Consider the following 22185-nt stretch of genomic DNA (forward strand, 5'->3'; position numbering starts at 1 on the left):
CAGACTGAGACCATCTAATATGAGACACTGTGATGTAAGACCGTGTTTAATTCACATCCCGCTGGAAAATGAATGAATGAGTGATTACTGATTCAAGGAATGAACAGCTCATGGTTTCCATTGAAAGGTGTGCTGGGTCAACGTTCACATTCAAACCGTACACTTAAAAAAATAAAACACTAAACAACTTTCTAAAATGTGTGCTTTTACATCACATGCTTCTAAGCCACAAATACAGACGTTACAGGAAATACATCAGATCGACACATTCAAAGCAGGATGTTCCTACATGGCACATGGGCATTCGGTTCGTGAGGCTTAAAGGAATGGTTCAGACTCGAAACAGGTTGAGTTTGTTCTGTGACAGCTATAAAAAAAAAGAAGAATTCAGTAAAGCACTTACAATGGATGTAGCTATATGGAACAAGTGCACTGGGATAAACAGAAAAATACACAAAAATGTTTATAGGGGTGTTGCCTAACAATGCTCCTTAGCTGTTATAAATTCACTGTAAACCACGGCTTCTTGGGGCTTATCGTATTTATAAAACGGTTACTACTGTTGTTATTTACAACAGCTTCGAACAAGGCTCAGCCAATCAGAAACAAGGACCGAAACTATCTATTTAAACATGTTCAGTTATGTATAGTTCATGCTAGCTCACATCCGCTATATAATATTATCAGATGCAACCTTTGGTTTTAATTACGCAGGAAACACTGAAATTTAAACTAAGATTAGTAAATGCATAAGAGGTATTTTAATTAAAATTTGCACTAACTAAGATTAGTTAATGCATTAGAGGTATTTTGATTGTTAGTTCATGTTTTATAATGTAGTTAATTAATGGAACCTTACTGTAACGTAACCAGAATTACTTGAAAAATTATCTGTGAAAAGTTATATTCAGCTCCTAACCAGTGTTAATTTAGTAATTATAATATATGTGTATATATATATATATATATATATATATATATATATATATATATATATATATTACATTTTGAAGTATAGGTTTTATTTTAATGTTTTAGTTAAGTAATTGTATGTGCATTTCAATTGTATAAGTATTATAATTATTATCATTAATTTAGGTTTAATTTATATTTATTTCTGTTTTAGTTCAGTTTCATTTATTTCCAATGTTAGTGCTTATACTTGAGCTGGTTTAAACACTTTTTGTTTAAAGTTTTTATCTATTATTTCTATTTTATTTAATTACAACTTTACAGCTCAAATAAGACTCTTTTTTTTGTAAGGAAGAAGATAAAATAAGTGCTTTAACAAACATACAAGCTTTACATGTCCTCTGTAATGTGTTGCGTTCCATTGTAAGTTCAGTTGTGTACATGTGTGTGTTTGGACACGCAGAGCTCTGACACAAACAGAGGATTGAGTAAATGATCTACTAATCAACAGCATACTTCAGATGCCGTCCTACAGCGTAACCTGTGCTGAACCCGAACATTCCTTTAAGAACACTGACAACATCCTTAACGTATGTTTTTAGGCTTAAACTGTTGGGTTGATGTTTTTGTTTTTCTTTCTTAGAGCAGAACAACTAACGTCTGTATTTTCCAGGGTCTTGCCAAGCTTCACTCCATTCAAGTGCTGTTCTAACAGAATTTGTGCAGAACAAAATATCTACAGTATCAAGCAGGCAAACCACTCACTTGTCATGTAATGGTACCCAATCAGAATGCATATATGCACTTCTACAAGCACAGACAGCTCAATAAATTACAAAATGAAATGGCATTTAAAAAAACAGCCACTCGGTCATAATAATATTTACATTATTTCGATCTTGCCATGTTTTGAGATTTTAATATTATTGAAGTTCAAACCTATCACTCTTCTGCATGGGACAACGTAAAAAAGGTCATGTGACATGGCTAGTTTCTTCACTCTCTCAGAAACTCCTGTATGAAATGACATTTACTATAAGTGTGCCCATCTCATTTGGTAGGTTTATTATTCACACCACAGAACTGAGCGTGAACACCGATGCTCTCACAGTCCAGGGCATTTTACAAGTCATTTGTTAGGCTAGACGTCCACTAGCATGGCCATCCCATTCTGAGGCACGAGATAGATTTAGGTCCATGTTGTCCACATCTGTCCGTAAGGTGCTTCTGTTTCCTTTCTACTTTCTGTTGTGCCGGTATATCTTTTGGTCCTCCAGAAGTGGTAAATACAGCAGTCGTGTTGCTGCAGTATCAACGTGTGCTCTGTGACGTCACGGGACTGACATGCGGAATGAGCTATTCCAAAAAGACATTTCATTCATGTGGGCGTAACAAGAGCTTTAAATCATTACTGTCAGTGTCAGTCTTTAACATGTAAAAAATGTAATCATATCAGTGAAAGATGACAGTTTGATTGCTGACCTGTCCTCATTACTCTTTAATGGTCTGTGTCAGAACAGCTGGCCATGGCTCCAAACACCTCTACCGGCTCTGATGTGTGAGAGGTGGCACTTTCTGACGGGAACCTGCCATAAGGAACAGGAGAAAATGCAAACATTAATACACATCAACAGCTGATGAAGTTGAAATGGGCAATAAACAAACTTTCTCAAGAGCGATTTTTGCAGGGGACACAAATAATGCAACTAAAATTGTACTCGTAAAGATATGTATACACAGAGGAAAGCCTACTATTAGTGCAGCAGGGAGACCCTGCTCAAATTCTGTTCTATTCTGAAGATTTGCTGGACATAATAGTTGGCGGTGCTAACCAAGCACTTCAGGATGTGCAGAGAGCCAGCGTGCTTGCTTAGCATCCATCTGTCAAACCTCCACCCTCTACCCAGCAAAACGGACAAACTCTTCTGCTCTCCCATACAATTAAGTATTTCTCACACTCTGTTGCCCTGTGTTTCATGGAAACCTGGCTGAATGATGCTGTACCGGACAGCACGTTAAATCTGACGGGTTTCCAGCTGTTCAGAGCGGATGTCAACAGGAAAATCGTGCAAAGGTGGGAAATGCTTTTACATTAACACTGTTACATCTGTACACCACCTTTTGTTGAAGAAGATGTGCTGTCCCGACCTAGAAGTGTCATTCATTAACTGCAAGCCGTTCTATTAGCCGTGGTTCATTCTCGTGAGTGTTTACATTCCTCCACAAGCACATGTGAGCTCAGCTTTACAGAAACTCGCTGATCAGATCACAAACACAGAACAACAACACCAAAATTCTTGGGGACTTTAATAAAGCAAATCTCTCCTGCCAGACAGCACATCAGATGTCCCAAAAGATACAGTAATATACTGGATCACTGTTACACCACAATAAAGAATGCATTTTAATGATAAATCCCCACTGATGTTTGTACTCATTACTGTATACAGGCCACCAGGGTACCATTGAGAATTTATTAAAGAATTTGCTGATTTTATATCCAAGTTAGTGCTGGCTGCAGATAAAGTGTTAATTGTTGGTGATTTTAATATCCATGTTGATAATGAAAAAAAAAAAGCATTGTGATCAGCATTTACAGACATTCTGAACTCTATTGGGGTTAGACAACATGTCTCAGGGCCTACTCATTGTCGAAATCATACTCTAGATTTAATACCGTCACATGGAATTGATGTTGATGGTGTTGAAATTATGCAGCCAAGTGATGATATCTCAGATCATTTAGTTTTGTGCAAAGTTTATATAGCTAAAACTGTAAATTCTAGTGTAAATTCAACGTTTTTTTTTTTTTTTTACTTTACTTTAAAACGATCACTTCTACCACAAAATACTTTGTAAGTAATCTTCCTGATGTATCCGAATTCCTTAACATATCCAAAATCTCAGAACAACTTGATGATGTAAAAGAAACTATGGACAATCTCTTTTCTAGCATTTTAAATACAGTTGCTCCTTTACACTTAAGGAAGATTAAGGAAAACAATCCGGAAACCGTGGTATAATGAGCACATTCAAACACTGAAGAGAGCAGCCCGGAAAATGGAGTGCAGCTGGAGGAAAACAAAACTAGAGGTATTTCGTATTGCTTGGCGGGAAAGCAACCTATCCTACAGAAAAGCATTAAAAACTGCTAGATCTGATTACTTTTAGTCTCTTTTAGAAGAAAACAAACATAACCCCAAGTATTTATTCAACAGACTGCCTTATTAACGAAAAATAAAGCATCATCAAGTGTTGACATTTCCCAACATCACAGCAGTAATGACTTTATATTATTAACTACTTTACCTCTATAAGGTCGATACTATTATAAAATTGGTAAAATTGTAACCATGCAGCCATCAACTACAGTATCGCATCAGACAGTGCACTATAGATCCCCTGAGGAACAGTTCCACTCATTCTCTACTATAGGAGAGGAAGAGGTATATAAATTGTTAAATCATCTAAACCAACAACATGTATGTTAGACCCTATTCCATCTAAGCTCTTAAAAGAGGTGCTTCCGGAAGTCATAGATTCTCTTCTAACGATTATTATATATATATATTATATAATTCGCCATTGTCATTAGGATATGTCCCCAAAACCCTGGCTGTTATTAAGCCTCTTATCAAAAAACCACAACTTGACCCCAAAGAACTAGTTAATTACAGACCTATCTCGAATATCCCTTTTCTGTCCAAAATACTAGCAAATGTAGTATCCTCACAATTATTTTCCTTCTTAGAGAAAAATCTTTATCTGTGAGGATTTCCAGTCAAGATTTAGACCATATCATAGTACTGAGAGTCCTTAGAGTTACAAATGACCTACTCTGATTTGAGTAACAACGATCTTATAATCTGATCGTGGTTGTATCTCTCTATTAGTGCTACTGGATCTTAGCATTGCGTTCAACACTATTGACCACAACATTCTTTTGCATAGACTAGAAAACTTTGTTGGCATTAATGGAAGTGCATTAGTATGGTTTAAATCATACATATATGACTGCCATCAATTCGTAGCAGTGAATGAAGAGGTATCATAGCGATCACAAGTGCAGTATGAAGTACCTCAATGCTCAGTACTAGGGCCGTTCCTCTTCATGCTTTACATGTTACCCTTTGGAGATATCATCAGGAAACACTGTGTTAGCTTGATGTGTCACTGTTATGCTGATGATACTTCGCGGTCCGGCAAAACATACCAATTTGAAAAACTAACGGAATGCATAGTCGATATAAAAAACTGGATGACGAGTAATTTCTTACTGCTAAATTCTGAAAAAACAGAGGTATTAATATAGGACCTAAAAACTCTGCATGTAATAACCTAGAACACTGTTTAAGACTTGATGGCTGCCCTGTCAATTCTTCGTCATCATTGAGGAACCTAGGTGTGCTATTTGATACCAATCTTTCCATAGAAAGCCACGTTTCTAGCATTTGTAAAACTGCATTTCTCCATCTCAAAAATATATATAAATTACGAGCTATGCTATCAATGTCAAATGCAGAAATGTTAATCTATGCATTTATGACCTCAAGGTTAGATTATTTCAATGCTTTATTGGGTGGTTGTTCTGCATGCTTAATAAATAAATTCCAGCTAGTCCAAAAATGCAGCTGGACTTCTTACTAGAACCAAAAAGTATGACCATATTAGCCCAGTCCTGTCAACACTGCACTGGCTCCCCATCAAACACTGTATAGATTTTAAAATCTTGCTTACTTGCTTACTTTAAAATCTCTGCTACTTGAATGGTTTAGCAACTCAGTATTTGAATGAGCTCTTGTTACATTATAGTCCTCTACATCCGCTGCATTCTCAGAACTCTGGCAACTTGATAATACCTAGAATATCAAAGTCAAAGGCGGGCTGCAGATCCTAAACTCTGGAATAACCTACCTAACATTGTTCGGGAGGCAGACACACTCTTGCAGTTCAACTCTAGATTAAAGACCCATCTTTTTAACCTGGCTTACACATAACACACTAATACGCTTCTAATATACAAATCCATTCAGTGATTTGGGCTGCATTAATTAGGTAAACCGGATCCGGGAACACTTCCCATAACACCCAATGTACTTGCTACATCATTAGAAGAATGGCATATACGCTAATCTTAGTCTGTTTCTCTCTTATTCCGAGGTCACCGTAGCCACCAGATCCAGTCTGTATGCAGATCAGATGGTGGATCAGCACCTAGAAAGGACCTCTACTGCCCTGAAAGACAGCAGAGACCAGGATAACTAGATGAGCCCCAGATACAGATCCTCTGTAAAGACCTTGTCTCAGATGACCTCCGGGACAAGACCACAGGAAACAGATGATTCTTCTGCAAATCTGACTTTGCTGCAGCCTGGATTTTAACTGCTTGTTTTGTCTGGTCAGAGGAGAACAGGCCCCTCCGTCTGAGCCTGGTTTCTCCCAAGGTTTTTTCGTCATTTTGTACCCGATGGGAGTTTCGGTTCCTTGCCACTGTTGCCTCTGGCTTGCTTAGTTGGGGACAAAATCATTGACTTGATTGCAAATGATTGCACAGATACTATTTACACTGAACTGAGCTGCATGATGACATCATTGAATTCAATGATGAACTGCCTTTAACCCGTCATTTTGCATTACTGACGCACTGTTTTCCTAATTAATGTTGTTAAGTTGCTTTGACACAATCGGTTTTGTTTAAAGCACTATATAAAAGATGAATTTTTCTAAAAAATAAGACTCCGCATCAGTGTGGAAAAGTCTGAAGTAGATCACCGACTACAAGACACCATGCCCCAGGACTGTGGAGCATCAACAACTGGCAGACGATCTGAATGAGTTTTACTGCAGGTTCGAAAAAACACCCCACACCCGCTCTGAACACCTTTCCGCACAACCATTCACACAATTCACTCCATTCACTCCTCCTGCAACCTCTCCTCTCCTACATACCTGCAATTCATATCAATGAAGACTAAGTGTGCCAGGTCTTCCGGAAGCAGAAAAGTAATAAAGCAGCAGGCAGGATTTCTATATTGCCTAAAATATCCACGTTTTGGCTTTGTTTGCGCTGCGCAGGACAATTGTTGTATGATAAAGTACAGTGAGAGCTCTAGAGAGCAGACAGCTTCTTGTACTTTTGAATCGCTCTCACAGTACTTTGATGTCATACACCGATAGGTCTGCTCAGTGCTGACACGTATTTGCATCGCTTTGACCGTTCTCTGTAGATCCCACCCTCTCATGCACCACGATTGGTTGATTACGTACAATGTCTGCATGTAATTGGTCAAACGATCATTACCTTCATTAAGTATGAAAACAGGAAACCAAAGCCAAATCTGGATATTTTAGGCAATATAGAAATCCGGGCCAGGAAGAATCCTGGGAAAACGGCACATTTGGTCACCCTATCAAAACACAACATGCTGTAAACATTAGCTGTTACCTAGGGCCTTAAGCCAGGGTGTCAAATAATATCCTGCAGAGTTCAGCTCCAGTCCTAATTAAACACACCCGAACCAGTTCATCAAGGTCCTCAGAATCGCTTGAAACTTCCAGGTGGGTGTGTTTGAACACCCTCCAGGAACAGGACAGGCCTTAAGCCATTATGGCATAATAACAGTCTCAAATTTTAATTTGTGAAAGTTTAAATTTGATGTCCACAGTGATTATAGTCACCTACTACAGAACGCCAGTCAAAAGTCACAGAAAGGTTGTCCAATTCTGGTCCTGGAGGGCCACTGTCCTGAATAGTTTTGCTTAAACCCTAATTAAACACGCCTGAACCAGAAACTCAAGGTGCCAGAATAACTAGATACTTCTAGGCAGGCGCGTTTTATCAGGTTAAAGCTAAACTGTACAAGAAGATGGTCCTCCAGAAGCAGGACTCAACACACCTGCACAAGCCAGACAATGGATATGATGGTATTCAGTGTGGAGAGCCAAAATTTAGAGCTGTTACTAAAATAGAACTTCACATTCCAGCATTCATAAGCACATGCATATCAAACCTTTTCAGACTGACAAATACACCTATTATGAACATGCTAAAATGTCTGGTTTGTGGGTCTTGTCCAAAGTAGCCTCACACAGGTTTGTCTTCAAAAGACTGCTTTTCTGTCTCACCTGTTGTGTGTAGGACTGCGACTGTATGAAGGACTGTAAGCCCCAGCACTCAAGGGACCGTCTGGCAATTCACCATCAGTCAGACCCACGGCTAAATGATTCTGCCAGTTTCCCCCTCCACTGGCAGTAGATGACACTAGTGAGGAAGAGAGGTGTGATATGGTAAGTAATGTTAATTCAAATTTCATAATCCACTTTTGATATTCTACTAACTTTATAAGTAACTTTGCAACTAGTGATGGGGAAGTCATGGCTTAGTGGTTAGAGAGTTTGACTCCTAACCCTAAGGTTGTGGGTTTGAGTCTCGGGCTGGCAATACCACGACTGATGTCCCCTTGAGCAAGGCACCGAACCCCCAACTGCTCCCCGGGCACCAATGCATAAATGGCGGCCTACTGCTCCATGTGTGTGTTCACTGCTGTGTGTGTGCACTTTGGATGGGTTAAATGCAGAGGACGAATTCTGAGTATGGGTCACCATACTTGGCTTTATGTCACGTCACTTTTTTTGATATGATATCAAGTCTATAATCCCAGGCTGGGATGAAAATACACATTCAAATATATAAAGTCAGTTATCATAACGTCAGTCAGTTAAAACATCATAATCATGGGGTGGTCTTGGCGCAGTGGATAAGTCACGCCAATATGATTGATTTTATACATTGTGTTACGTTTGAGGACCTACCTGAGGAGAACGAGTTGGTTCTGCTGGAGTGGGTGAAGGGGGCGGGCAGCGTCTGGTAGCCCAGGCTGTGCTGGGAACCTCTGTCATATTTGTAGGTGTACACCAGCTGATAGGCACCTGGTTCCCTGTGCCCAGCACTGCGATTGTACCATCCCTTCAAATGCTCCGCCACCAAAGCCTTGTACATGTTCTTCGTCAGCACCTCATTCAAGGGTCCCTGTCGTCCTCTAGGGGGCCTCACGGTGGCATATGGATTCTGTGACAGATTATCTGACCCTTCTATTCCATAATGCCTGTTCCGACTACGACTCTGGTAACCATGTGCCGGGTAAGTGGGGTTGATGTTATAGTGACCCTCAAGCTCACTCTCGTAAACGTAAGCTCCGTTAGAACAAGGCTCATATTCAAGGCCGGGATACCCAGTCATGTAATACGCAGCAGGGCCATAGTGATTCTGCTGGTAGCCATAACAGCTGGAGTTTTGAGGGACCAAGTTAGGCATGCTGCCGGTATTTCCGTAGATCTCCACTTTGCGGTGGAGCCGGTAATCATGGGATTGCGAGTCTAACATGCGGTAGGGAGGAGTGGCTGAGCAGGGGAGGCAATAGTCCATGCTGGACATGCTGGTATAGGATGAGCAGTCGTCCAGCACCTCAGTGCTGTTGCTACGGCGGGAAGGAGACAGAGGAAACGTCAATTTGTTTGCGCAGTGAGAGTGGAGAAGTTGTGACTGGGACTCCAAACTGCCACTGCGGTGCCGGAAACCACGGATATAACCTTCCGATCTGGGAAACCAATAAATATCAGTTGTTTTGGTGAAAGAGAGTGCACTGAATAAAATAAACTACCGTATTTTCCAGACTATAAGTCACACTTTTTTTCATAGTTTGTCTGGTCCTGTGACTTATAGTCAGGGGCCTTATTTATAAAATTAATTTGACATGAACCAAGAGAAATGAACTAAGAGACATGAACCAAAAAAAAACATTACCGCTAGAGGGCGCTCTATGCTGCTCAGTTCTCCTGTAGTCTACACTGAAAACATAGAGCGCCCTCTCGTGGCTGGAGACGGTAATGTTTTCTATTAGTGCTTTGTTCTAAATAAATGCGACTTACAGTCCAGTGCGACTTATATATGTTTTTTTCCTCATCATGACGTATTTTTGGACTGATGCGACTTATACTCAGGTGCAACTTATAGTCCGAAAAATACGCTACTTAAAACAGATAAAAACCACAAAGACAGCTAGACTTTTACAATTTTTGAAGACATTTTCAGTTGTGTTTGAATTGCGTCGCCACCACAATTGTAGGGTGTTGTGATGTTATGAGTGTTGTCACGCTAAGATTTCCGAAGTAGTTTTTAATGGACTGAGTCAACTCACCTGAGTTGGCTGCTGCTGTAGGCGTTACGGGGCATGACGGGGGTTTGGGGTAAGCTGCGGGGGTCCTTCGGCATTCTAGGTAAAGTTTTACACGGACTGCTTTGGGCAGAGAACACCTCTCGGGGGGTGTAATAATGTCCTGGCCCTTGGACCTCATGATCTAATCTAAATTAAAACCAAAAAAAGAATACTTCAGATGAAAGAGAAATGTCAGGTGATGGGTAAACCAAGAGCTCAGACATTAAATCTCTCGAAAACTGTCAAGAACCTGTCTGGGTAATCTTTAACCCAAAAATCAAGGCAAAAAATAATAAATAATGTTTTTGCATAAGGACAATGCTGCTTTTTTCCATAGACATAGGTTATGCACAACAGACTTTTGTATTTCGATAACTGGGTCGCTTCTGGTTCAAGCGTTTTGCATATGCTTCATTAAATATGAAGCAGTTTTACTCAAGATGCCTTCAAATTAGATAATGATGATTATAACCAATGTCCATCACATATGCAGATTGATATCTAAATGTTTTTATTGTTTTACCTTTCACTAACATTTAGATATAAAAATGTAATAAAACGTCAACAATAAAAATAGCTTGATAGCTTAACTGATTTTAAAAGTCCATATATTTTGCTACTATTTAATACCGCTGTTAACACGGCAAGCTGAATCGATGAGACCGGTTTTCTGGGTTTGGTCAGGTAACGTTCAACATATACCCTATTGAGTCTAGAAGATCATGTTGTACTGTGAGTATTCACACCTATTAAGAGCTCTGTCGTGATGTGTGTCGCTGGATGAGGATCGTCTCTCTGAGTCGTATTCCAGACCGGACGATGACAGAGGAGGACTCAGACACGGGGAACACTGGACGGAGCGGGAGCGCGGCCTCTGCCCATCATCTTCTGAAGACACAAATATGGGTTTTGACTGCTGTGTTTTCTGCTCGGCTACATTTGGTTGCATGCGGATCAGATAATATAATATGAATTCATTGTTGGTTCTGCATGATAAATGATCTATTATGAGTGTGTTGATGTGCATGACTCAGTGCCTACGTTAGAGAACAATGCTGAGAGGGAAGCACTGGAAGTGAAGTGTGTATTGTAATAAATCTTAATTACATAAGTAGAGAGCTGATAGTGGGTTCATAATTGATGTCATTACCATCCTCTAGAGGAAGACTATCACACAGGGAGCTGCACTCGGACTGAGCCAGTTCATCTATGGAAAAAAGAGAAATGATGTTATACATGATATACATGAATTAAATCAAACATTTAATGGAATGAACTACATGAAATTATAAAAAAAATTAATCACATTTATTGTTGTTTGATTTATTATGCCCTATTATTTTTTATTATTAATCACACTTAACCAACACATTAAATTCACAGCCTAATACATTTTTATCTAACACACACACACACACAAATACATGTATATATATATATATATATATATATATATATATATATATATATATATATCACTATATTAATTTTATTGCATGAGCCACAATCAAAGTCACAGTAAAACTGCAGTGATACTTTGCTTTATCTTCCCTTTGTGTCTTTTTGCTGTATTCCTGTTCCTGTGTATCTTGCTTTAACGTCTTCCTTCAGACATACTAACATACTAACAAGCATTTATTATAAACTAAAATATACTTTAATGTAATTACTGTTTAAACTTCTATGTCATGTATTTAATTAATCTGTAATGATAAATTAGCAATTTGGTACTTAAAAAAATATCTAAACTTTAAATGTAATTTTGAATAAAACACTGCGATAAAATTCCAATCAAGTACTTTACGTGTGCTTTATTTTAGTCAACACATTAAAATATGTGTACTTCTTTAAAACATTATAAAATATTATTAAAACAAAGATTTAAAATGTACTTTTAAGTATAACATTAATGACATTACAAAATGCACTTTTTAAAAGAAACCTTTATGAAAGCATCTCTCTTTCTAAGTCACTTAAGTGGCCTTTTATTTGATTAATATTATATTATCAGTAAGTACAGATTTTTAAAAATATACATTTAAGTGCACTTTCAATAGAACTAAGCACATTTCTTTTTGACAAGGCTCTGATATGACTAAGGTCAAGATCAGGTCAAGATTTTTCATGCATGTTAGATTTTTTTTTTTTTTTAATCTTGTAGTTTTAATGCGTGACGGGTTGTCCTAGACCTGTGACGAGCCACTTCAGCGAACATCTGTCTTAACATACTGTACCTGCTATGATCACAGAAGCCCTCTGTGTGGGTTTCTGCCCTTTCTTCAGTCTGTATTGATTCATTTCATCTTCGATCTCCTGCAGCTTTTGCATGGCATCCAGACAGTTCCTCCTCCTCTTTTTCCTCACTAATTTAGAGATGTCAGGCTCGGCAGCGAGCTTCTTGGCTGCCTCCACGATTTTCTGCTGCAATGCAAAGCGACTCTCCAAATTTCTCAGGTATGGATCCTGGGAAGTCAAAACAATGTCGATTTTAAATCGGTCCAAAAATGTAAATACGCCTGTTGGTATGAGTGAGAAGAGTCATCAGTATTTGTGCTCTTTTTACTAAAATGCAAAGAGATGCTTATGATGTCAACTTGTACACATGTAGATTGCCTCACAGCTAATACAGATGAATTATAACCCATAAAATTATAACCTATTATAAAAGATCCCATGGGGTCTTTAATTAAGGCCAAAACCTAAAAAAAGCTGTGGGTCAAGCCACCAATCAACAAGCAGAATTCTTCGTACAAAACAAGCGCCTTTTTTCCAAGATTGATCTCCTATACAAGGCCACAAGCTGAAATTATTTGGTAGCTAAAATCTTACAGGTGATAATGGACAAACGTTTCCACATACAGACACACGTGAGCTAGAAATAGCATGTTGGCATTTGACCGGCTCAGGACAGTGTCATAGCAATAGAGCCAAACCCCCGGTGTCTGATGTATTACTCAGTCCTCGACTTGGAAACATTGTTGTGTGGCAGTGTTTCACACGAACCTCATTATAGGGGAAAAGGTCATCTAATTTGAAAGCCGTCCCGACTCTCCTCCGAACATGAGGAGGGGTTTCGCCTTTGATGCGGGGAAACTCTTTCGGAAGTTTGCCAGTAAGTTGCTGAAAACAGATAAAACATGCTGTTAATGGATGAAAGTCACATAGACAATGCTCAGGAAACATTTCTGTATACCGTATTTAACGGGCTATAAGACGCACTGTTTTTTCATAGTTTGGCTGGTGCTGCGACTTATAGTCAAGTGCGACTTATTTATCAAAATTAATTTGACATGAACCGAGAGAAATGAACCAAGAGAAAACATTACCGTCTCCAGCCGTGAGAGGGCGCTCTATGCTGCTCAGTTCTCTCTCGCGGCTGTAGACGGTAATGTTTTCTCTTGGTTCTAAATAAATGCGACTTATATATGTTTTTTTTTCCTCATCATGACGGATATTTGGACTGATGCGACTAATACTTAGGTGCGACTTATAGTCCAAAAAATACGGTATATACATATACATAAATACGGTATATATATATATATATTGATGAATATAAAGTAGAAATAATAATAATAATAATAAATAAATAGCATTTATTTGAAATAGAATAATTTTGTTACATTATAAATTACTTTACTGTTGCTTTTTTATCAGTTTAATGCATCCTTGCTTGATAAAATGACTAATTTCTTCAAAATTAAAAAGATGAGCCCAAACCTTTTAACGGTAAATACAAGTTATACAATTTAGTTCCACTAGCTAAAATAAAAATAAAAACTGGTTGAGTTTTTTCAAAGCTTTCCAATTTTCCGGTTTACTGATTAGCATAAAAGTGTTATAGTACATAGTATACTGGATGTTTTATAGTGTGTTCACAACACACACACACAAAAAAAAAAAAACAACTGTTGTTTGCTCTTACAGCCTCCCGCAGGCATATTTCTTTCAGCTCTGTCAGTTTTTGGCTTAGCATGTCCTGGAGCTCTCTCTCTTTCTTTCTCAGCTCCGCAAGTTTCTCTTTTTTCTGGTCGTCATTCATTTCAGAGTCAGCCGAACCTGTGGAATAATGCATAAAATAATGCATGCATTCATGGTGACAGGTAAAAAAGAAAAAGAAAAAAGATCACGTCATTGAACTTTAATGACAAATCGCTAAGTCAACAATGAGTCTGCAGGAAAGGCTTGAGAGAAAGCAACAAATAAGAGGAAAAGAAGCCATCTGAGCAGCTCATTAACACTAAATAAGTGAACGGATATCCGTGGATGTGTGTGGACACGCTGATAAACAGAGACTGACTCAACCATCAAATACTGTTGAACTATTCTGGGGTTCAGAGCTCATGTACCTGTTGAAACCAGACTCCCGTTACTGGCCATGATGAGCTGATTCTTCACCCCTGCACTCAGTTTGTTCATCTTTGATGCTCCGTTCTCTGTCAGGTCAGTCGCGATGTCTCCTAAACTTCTGGCTGTGGTGATTTTTGCCTGTTAATTGATATAAATAGGATACAGGATAATTAACTAACCCTATTAAGTCAACTACATAGGTCTCTAAATGATCAGCAACATCAAAACTTGCTGTACACAATCTACTTCATGCCTTCTATGCTTAGTATCATCAAAAAGTGTCACTCTTCAGGTCATTGTTTACATGTCTTTTACTTCATGCATTTAAATCTATTATAAAGTAAGCGTAAGATAACTTTTATATTGTTAGTAAAATTTCAATTTGATAATTTACTAGAAGCAGCTTTGGTCTACTAGATTATTCATAAATTATTTTAATTTAGTAAATTTTTTTGAAAATATATTTTTCTAAAAATTCAATATACTGTTCCATTTTTTTATTTTTATGTATGTCAGGCTTTACAGGGTTTAAAACTAATTTGTGATCTTTCCTTTCTGTGGGTTACAGACGTGTTACTGTTTTACAATTCGTAAATGTTGTTCTAGATGAAAATAGATAGAACCTGAAAACATGAATATTTATGAAACACAAACACAGACAGCCCTCTGCTCTGCCACAAGACATGGGTGTAGAGTGACTATTATTAAGAACAGGAAATGTTTCATAATTCTGGAATGGTGTAACGCATGATGTAACTTTTTGGCTTTGAATCTCATCAGTCTTTATGAATCTACTGCACTTATCAGTCTTTATGAATCTACTGCACTTATATAATCTTCTTGATTAGACCTCAGCTGTGGTGTGTGGTGACTTACTTTGCTCTGTTTTCTGTTCAGGTAGAACTGGTGTTGGCTGATGGCCATGATCCAGATGGTTTTGATCAATGAGTGACTGGCATACCAAGTGTGGATCACCAGCCCCGTCTGACCAAACGTGCGTTTAGTCACTGTTCGCCTGCATGCAGACACACACACACACACAAAAAAAACACACGCAGCATGATCGCTGGAACACGTTCACAGAAGAAACTGCAAAACACTCAAATTCACACTCAACTAACAACTTTTTTCTTCTAACGAGATTTTTTACATTTACTAATCTTTTAATAACTTTTAATAGATATTAATAATAAATTTGCATTTGTTACATTAAGAGGCATTATTATTTTACACTGTCAAAATATTTTTAGAATCTTAGTTTTATTTTTAAGATTTTCATTTTCTTGTTGCATTATATCAGGCTTAATATATCTTACACCTTTAAAGAATTACAATGCAAATTAAACTTTGATTCATATATGTTTTTATATATATATATATATATATATATATATATATATATATATATATATATATATATACATACATACATACATACATACATTATATATATATATATATATATATATATATATATATATATATATATATATATATATATATATATATATATATATATATATAATTTTTTTTTTCAAAAACTTTTTTTTTGTGAGTTGAGATCAAGCCATAAACAGTTAAAGCTAGAGATAAGTAAGATTTTTGTTTGAATAAATTAATACAGCAAGGATGCATTGAATTAAATACAAAAATAAATACATTTCAGAAGATTTCTATTTGAAATAAATGTTGTTCCTCTGAAATCCCCATTTATCACAGAAAAGAAAAACAAACAAAAAAGATCATGGTTTCCACAAAAATATGTAAATATACATAAAAACTGTTTTCAACATTAAAAAGAAACAGAAATGTTTTTTGAGCAGTTAATCAGTATATTAGAACGATTTCTGAAGATCATGTGACACTGAAGACTGGAGAAATGATGATGAACATACAGCTTTACATAAGAAGAAAAAAATACATTTTAAAAATATTCAAAGAGAAAAGAGATATTTAAATTGTAAAAATATTTATATACCCAGGTTTACTGGGCCTACAAGAGACTTAAAAAAATAAAAAACATCTTACCAACCCCAAAAACTTTGACCAGTTTTTTATATTTGGTGGAAAGCAGCTCTCATATGATCTCTTATGCACATACACAGATCCAAGATCAGTCTTCAAAACCAGCTTTTCTCCTCACCTGTGAGGGTCATTCACCTCCACAGCAAATTTCTTCTCTCTGAAGTACAAGTTCTCCAACTGCTTCCACTGGAAGAGCTAATGCAGGACAGAACAACATGTGAGAGAGAGTTTCACAGCCGACAGTGAGTCCAGGTGCTTCACCGACTACACCTCACTGTAAAATGACTCGCTACACGTCAACCTGACAACCGCTGCAGTACTGTACGTACATATATAAATAATAACTGAATACATACTGAAGTTGATTCAATCATACTGAGTACACATACACTGTCATTCAAAAGTTTGGGGTTGGTTTCAAAAAAAGTATCTCCTGCTCACCGAGGCTGCATTTTTAAGGCATCCATTACAATAAAAAATTATGAATTCATTATTTTATTTTTTTTTATCTCTAACTCCAAATCTTTGAAAGGAACTTTTTTTAATTTAGACATTTGACAGCACACCTAAAATTGATATGGTTATTCTACCATTAGTACAGTAAAAGTTACTACACTAAAGTAGTAAAAGTGTAAGATTGCTAATATATATATATATATATATATATATATATATATATATATATATATATATATACACACACTACCAATACTTTACCAATAAGCATTATAAAATACAGTATAAACACTTTCTCCTTCACGGTTTTACACAATCACATTTCAGCAGAGGCATCTGCAGGTTACCGACAAGAACAAACTCTTTCAAGACTCATTGAAACATCTGAAATTGAATTATCCAGCTTTTAGAGCCTCTTACCGGTGGTTCGGAAGGTCAAATGATGTTAATCAAATCCTGAGCTTCTTCATTATGTTAACGTCTACTCTGCCGAAGCAGTCTTTATTTGCGGTTCCTGACTTGTCTCATCAGGTTTCCTACAGGAGCTCAGGCACGCAGTGTTGGCCCAGCCTTGCTGCTCATGACATCAGTCAGATACCAGTGCATCCCAGGCTCTCCTCCCTGCTGTGAAACTCAGCTAAAGTCCAGGGTGGATCCCTCTCACTCAGACTGGGTCACTGCTCCACCTGTTCTACCCTAGCCAGATTAAACTAAACCATTTGTTCAGTTCATAATCCCATCTGTGTGTGTTACATAATTTTGTGCATTATCAGTGCCACAATTTCTCTACTATGATTTTAGGGCCCAATGAGTTTCACGAAGAGAAAAATGTGCACGGAACTGTGGAACCGGTCATAAGAATGGAGTTTACTGTTTTCAGCCTCTGCAGTCCCACTATATAAGGTCATGAACCATGAACACATGAACACTGCTCTGTGAGTCACTTGAACTTCTTGAGCATTTTACTGATTCATTGGAGGAAATTTACTGACAGATAGACACAGTAACTCAAAGGTCTTTACGTCTTTACAGCAGGGTGACCAGGTCTCAGAAACAAAACCAACCCAACTGTTCATCAACACAAACCCAATCATGTTCTGTCCCCTTCATTGAAATAACGCTTTAAGAAACAGTAAAAAGTTTTGCTTCCTTGCCGCTGTCACCTCTGGCTTGTTTAGTTGGACTTTAGTTGGACTTAATTACCACTTAATTACCAGCGTTTTCATCTTGATTGCACAGATACTATTTAAACTGAACTGAGCTGGATGATGACGTCACTGAATTCAAAGATTAACTAAATTTTTGCTTTATTGACACACTATCTTCCTATTTAATGCTGTTCAGTTGCTTTGTTACAATCTATATTGTTAAAATCGCTATGCAATACTATACAATACTATACTTGACTTGACTTAAAGATAATAGTAGGGAAAACTGCGGACTTGGCAACACTGCTTCACAGCATCCCGTCCACAGTTTGGTTTAACTTGAAGAAATTATGACAGAAATATAACACTATTGTAGAGTAGAGAGTACTTCAATGGAATACTAACACTAACAAAATAATTATTTAAACTTTTTTTTTCTTTTAATTTTAACAGTAAACCTGTTCAGTTTTGCCAAAAGATAAATGAATTGTTTATTTATACTTGATTAAAAGATTAATTAAATTGTTGAAGTTTTATGACTTTATTTGTTTGCCAGAAGAAAATACACTAAATACACTACACAGAATTTCTGAGAAAAATTTTATAGGGCCCTATTTTTGTAAAATATGTTAAAAAAATATTACAATGTTTTTATGAAATAGGTTTATTAGAAATGTTTCTTTATTATTATTATTTAAATCAAATTAAAATGAAGGAAAATGGATTAAAGAATATTTTATATATCAGATATGTACAATGAACACCGGTATAACAGTTGTTTTTTTCTTCTCATGTGTTTCATCTGCACACTGTTTAATGCAGTGGGGTATAAAGTACCTTAAAGCCATACTTAAGTAAAAGTACAGATATCTTACCAGAAAATTACTTTGGTAGAAGATTAAGTCATGTAAAATCTTAAACAGACTTTAGTATTGAATACAAAATGGAAAAGAAGCAAATATAAAAATGTTCATACACAGCTTGAGTAGCAAGATTGTGTTCAGTTTGAACTCTTTCTTCCATTTTGTATCTTTGGGTCAGAATAAGAAGCACTTCATCCAGTTCTTATGTTGTCTTTCATTCCAACATAAGAAAACATGTCTGGAATCTGCATCTGACATAGCATTCAAATATCTCAGAGGCAACAGGGATGCATTTAACCTGCAGTTACAGATGGATAAATATTGTTTTGTTTTTGACATAAAATGTTGAATACTGGTATTTGAAATATTTAAAAACATTAAAGAAATGTTGAAATGTGAAATTAAAACCGCCAGTAGGTGTTAGCAAGTGACTCTTTATGAGCGAGTCATTGAGATTCAAGCGATTCATTCAAACGGCTGATTCATTCAGAATGATTCACTGAATCATTTATTCAACTGATTCGTTCAAATAGCTGATTCATTCAATAAGTAAACACCATTGCTCAAAGATGCAAAGTAATGCTGCAATCTTTTTATGGAACAATTTTCGTTGGCAAAATTTCGCAAAGACAAGCTATATTGTGACTAAAGTCACTTATTGCCAACTTTACTGAACTTATATAAAAATGATTATTACATTTGTTTTGCTGATGTCTGCAGAAACACAGTACTCTTTGTGTGATATTAAGTTAAAATATAAAAAGCATACAGAAGCATTTTTGGCGTCTACAAATTAGAATGCCATGCATTTTTTTTATTTTAATAAACTAATAATTAACCTGCGTTCACTCGGTGTGGAATTTGGTGATATACTTGATAAGATTGCACATCATTACAACAACATTTAACATTATCACAGATATACTGTATCGCACACCTCAGACTCGACTTGAAGTCTAACTTGCAAATGCCAGACCACTGATTCGTCAAACCTGCTTTCTTGCAGTCCGTGTTCATCTGATTATTGTAGTACCGTATTTTTCAGACAATAAGTCACACCTGAGTATAAGTCGCATCAGTCCAAAAATATGTCATGATGAGGCAAAAAACATACATAAGTCGCACTATAAGTCGACTTTATTTAGAACCAAGAAACAAGAGAAAACATTACCGTCTACAGCAGCGAGAGGGCGCTCTATGCTGCTCAGTGCTACTGTAGTCTACACTGAAGACATAGAGCGCCCTCTCGCTGCTGTAGACGGTAATGTTTTTTCTTGGTTCATTTCTCTTGGTTCATTTCCCTCTGTTCATGTCAAATTAATTTTGATAAATAAGTCGCACCTCACTATAAGTCGCAGGACCAGCCAAACTATGAAAAAAAGTGCGACTTATAGTCCGGAAAATACGGTAAGTATTGAATATACTTAGGGGAAATGTGTCAGAGTAAAAGTATACATTTTAATTAGGAATTGTAGAAGAGTAAAAGTAAAAGTTGTCTGAAATAAAAAAACTCAAGGAAAGTATAAAAACTCCCAAAAAGTACTTGAATACTGTAACAAAGTATTATTAGTTCGTTACATTACACTACTGTTTTTATGAGACGTGCAGACTATACATGAAGAATGTTACACCTCATTTCTATATCATCATAGCCTCAAGTGCAAATAACCCTCGACAGCAAGTGTTGACATGCCGTCTCATCTGGGGGAATCGAAAAGCTTCATTACACATGATAGACTGAGCTCAATGACTCATAATTCCCTTTATATAACAAATATTCCTCCAATGCCTAGAGACAGGAAAACACAGCATACCTTTCGAGGTTTGACTTTATCTTGGTGGTCATACTGTCCTATGCCTTTATAGCTGATGCCCAGCCACCATGGAAGTCCTTGTTTATCCTGCCAGACAAGAAAAGACCTTTCCATTAATTAAACGCCAACAGCCTGCAAAACTGATACCATTTTTTATTAATAGATATTTATCTGGCAACACCTTATACTTTATAAGGTGACATACTGACACATAGTAATGTGTAATGCGTACTTACTATAGTAAATATACACATATATTATTTTGACACATAAAAGGGTATGGCAATTGATCTAATACACTATAGTTTTTACCTTCACTTCATAATAATGCACTCCGTATGTGGGCAGTGACTCCACCAGGGTCAAGTACCTGAACCAGACGTAATGATCAGTTACATGTTTGATATTGAACAGTGTCTTAACTAAACACACAATCAGCTCGCATCAGGCCTGAGGTTTGGGCGTGAAGGATTTAAGCAGGTTTCCCCTGATGGCCCGCCCCCCTGAGGCTAATCAATGTGTTTCCGATACTCACTGCACAATGGCCTGTCCTCTGGAGAGCCCTTTCAACAGCTTGTGGTGCTCAATCACACGCTCCTCGCTGCAAAAGAGAGGGATGATGAAACCTCAGTGCATCAGCATAAAGACGGCGGAGCACATAAAGCTCTCGTGAAGGGCTATAAATGCAGCTTCAGCATCACTGACTCATGGGCTCAATGTAAATCTCACAGCTGTCTGTGACACATCAGCACTGCTAGTCATTTAACAGCATTACTGTGACTGTGAGCATTAGAGCCCCAATTACTGGGAACTAATGAACTTCATTAATATCTTCTTACCTTACACAGGTGTTTTCTGTTCAGATAGGTGTATGAAAGCATGTTTTACCAGTATGCCAGAGACGGATGCTCCTTCAGGACTTTAGTGGGCAGTGCTGGAAGCTTCTTCAGATCTGCTCTGGTGTTTTCATCACTAAAGTCAACACAAACACACTTCAACATGCAGCCAGTTTTAACGAAAGACGTGATTCTGAGAAAACGATGATGGAATATGTTCCTTTAAAAAGTCAAACTTTCCTGATCCTCTTATAAAAACATGGACTTTCATTATTGCATAACTCTAATCTCATGCTGACCTTGCTTCTCGATTAACAATGCTTAATGTCTTTTGCAATATCTTAAATTCGCTGTACTGTCTGACAGAGAGAGATTTACTTTAAGGGGAACTTATCTCTCTTCAGAAGCAACCAGTTCATTTTAAGATTAATTATGTCAGTGTGTGTGTGTGTGTGTGTGTGTGTTATATCATTCCACAGACCTCCTGCAGTACCTTCATATACCCCTTGGTAAAAACATTAAAAATCAAAGTTTTATCTCAACTATCTGACATTACAGTCTTAAAA

The 22185-nt window shown here is 37.1% G+C and overlaps 1 protein-coding gene across 2 annotated transcripts in view; it reads right to left on the reverse strand.

The window, feature by feature from the left end:
• Positions 1-1962: 1962 nt before the first annotated feature.
• The window catches only part of LOC127945075 (FERM domain-containing protein 4B), a 50046-nt gene continuing 29823 nt past the window's right edge, over positions 1963-22185 (reverse strand). Inside the window, exons 8-24 of one of the 2 annotated variants that reach the window (XM_052541631.1) lie at positions 21672-21755; positions 21319-21384; positions 21096-21153; positions 20784-20870; positions 16621-16697; positions 15354-15492; positions 14477-14615; positions 14053-14186; positions 13131-13247; positions 12362-12590; positions 11278-11334; positions 10874-11012; positions 10110-10274; positions 8725-9509; positions 8038-8173; positions 2395-2498; positions 1963-2268 (exon numbers count right to left, since the gene is read on the reverse strand). In XM_052541631.1, the coding sequence (XP_052397591.1) occupies positions 2411-2498; positions 8038-8173; positions 8725-9509; positions 10110-10274; positions 10874-11012; positions 11278-11334; positions 12362-12590; positions 13131-13247; positions 14053-14186; positions 14477-14615; positions 15354-15492; positions 16621-16697; positions 20784-20870; positions 21096-21153; positions 21319-21384; positions 21672-21755 (2500 nt within the window). In that variant the 3' untranslated portion in view covers positions 1963-2268; positions 2395-2410. Of the gene's footprint in view, positions 2269-2394; positions 2499-8037; positions 8174-8724; positions 9510-10109; positions 10275-10873; positions 11016-11277; positions 11335-12361; positions 12591-13130; positions 13248-14052; positions 14187-14476; positions 14616-15353; positions 15493-16620; positions 16698-20783; positions 20871-21095; positions 21154-21318; positions 21385-21671; positions 21756-22185 lie in introns of both variants that reach the window. The other variant, XM_052541630.1, reaches the window with a different exon arrangement.

Source organism: Carassius gibelio, chromosome A23, assembly GCF_023724105.1.
Source record: "Carassius gibelio isolate Cgi1373 ecotype wild population from Czech Republic chromosome A23, carGib1.2-hapl.c, whole genome shotgun sequence".
In the NCBI taxonomy this organism is placed as follows: Eukaryota; Metazoa; Chordata; class Actinopteri; order Cypriniformes; family Cyprinidae; genus Carassius; species Carassius gibelio.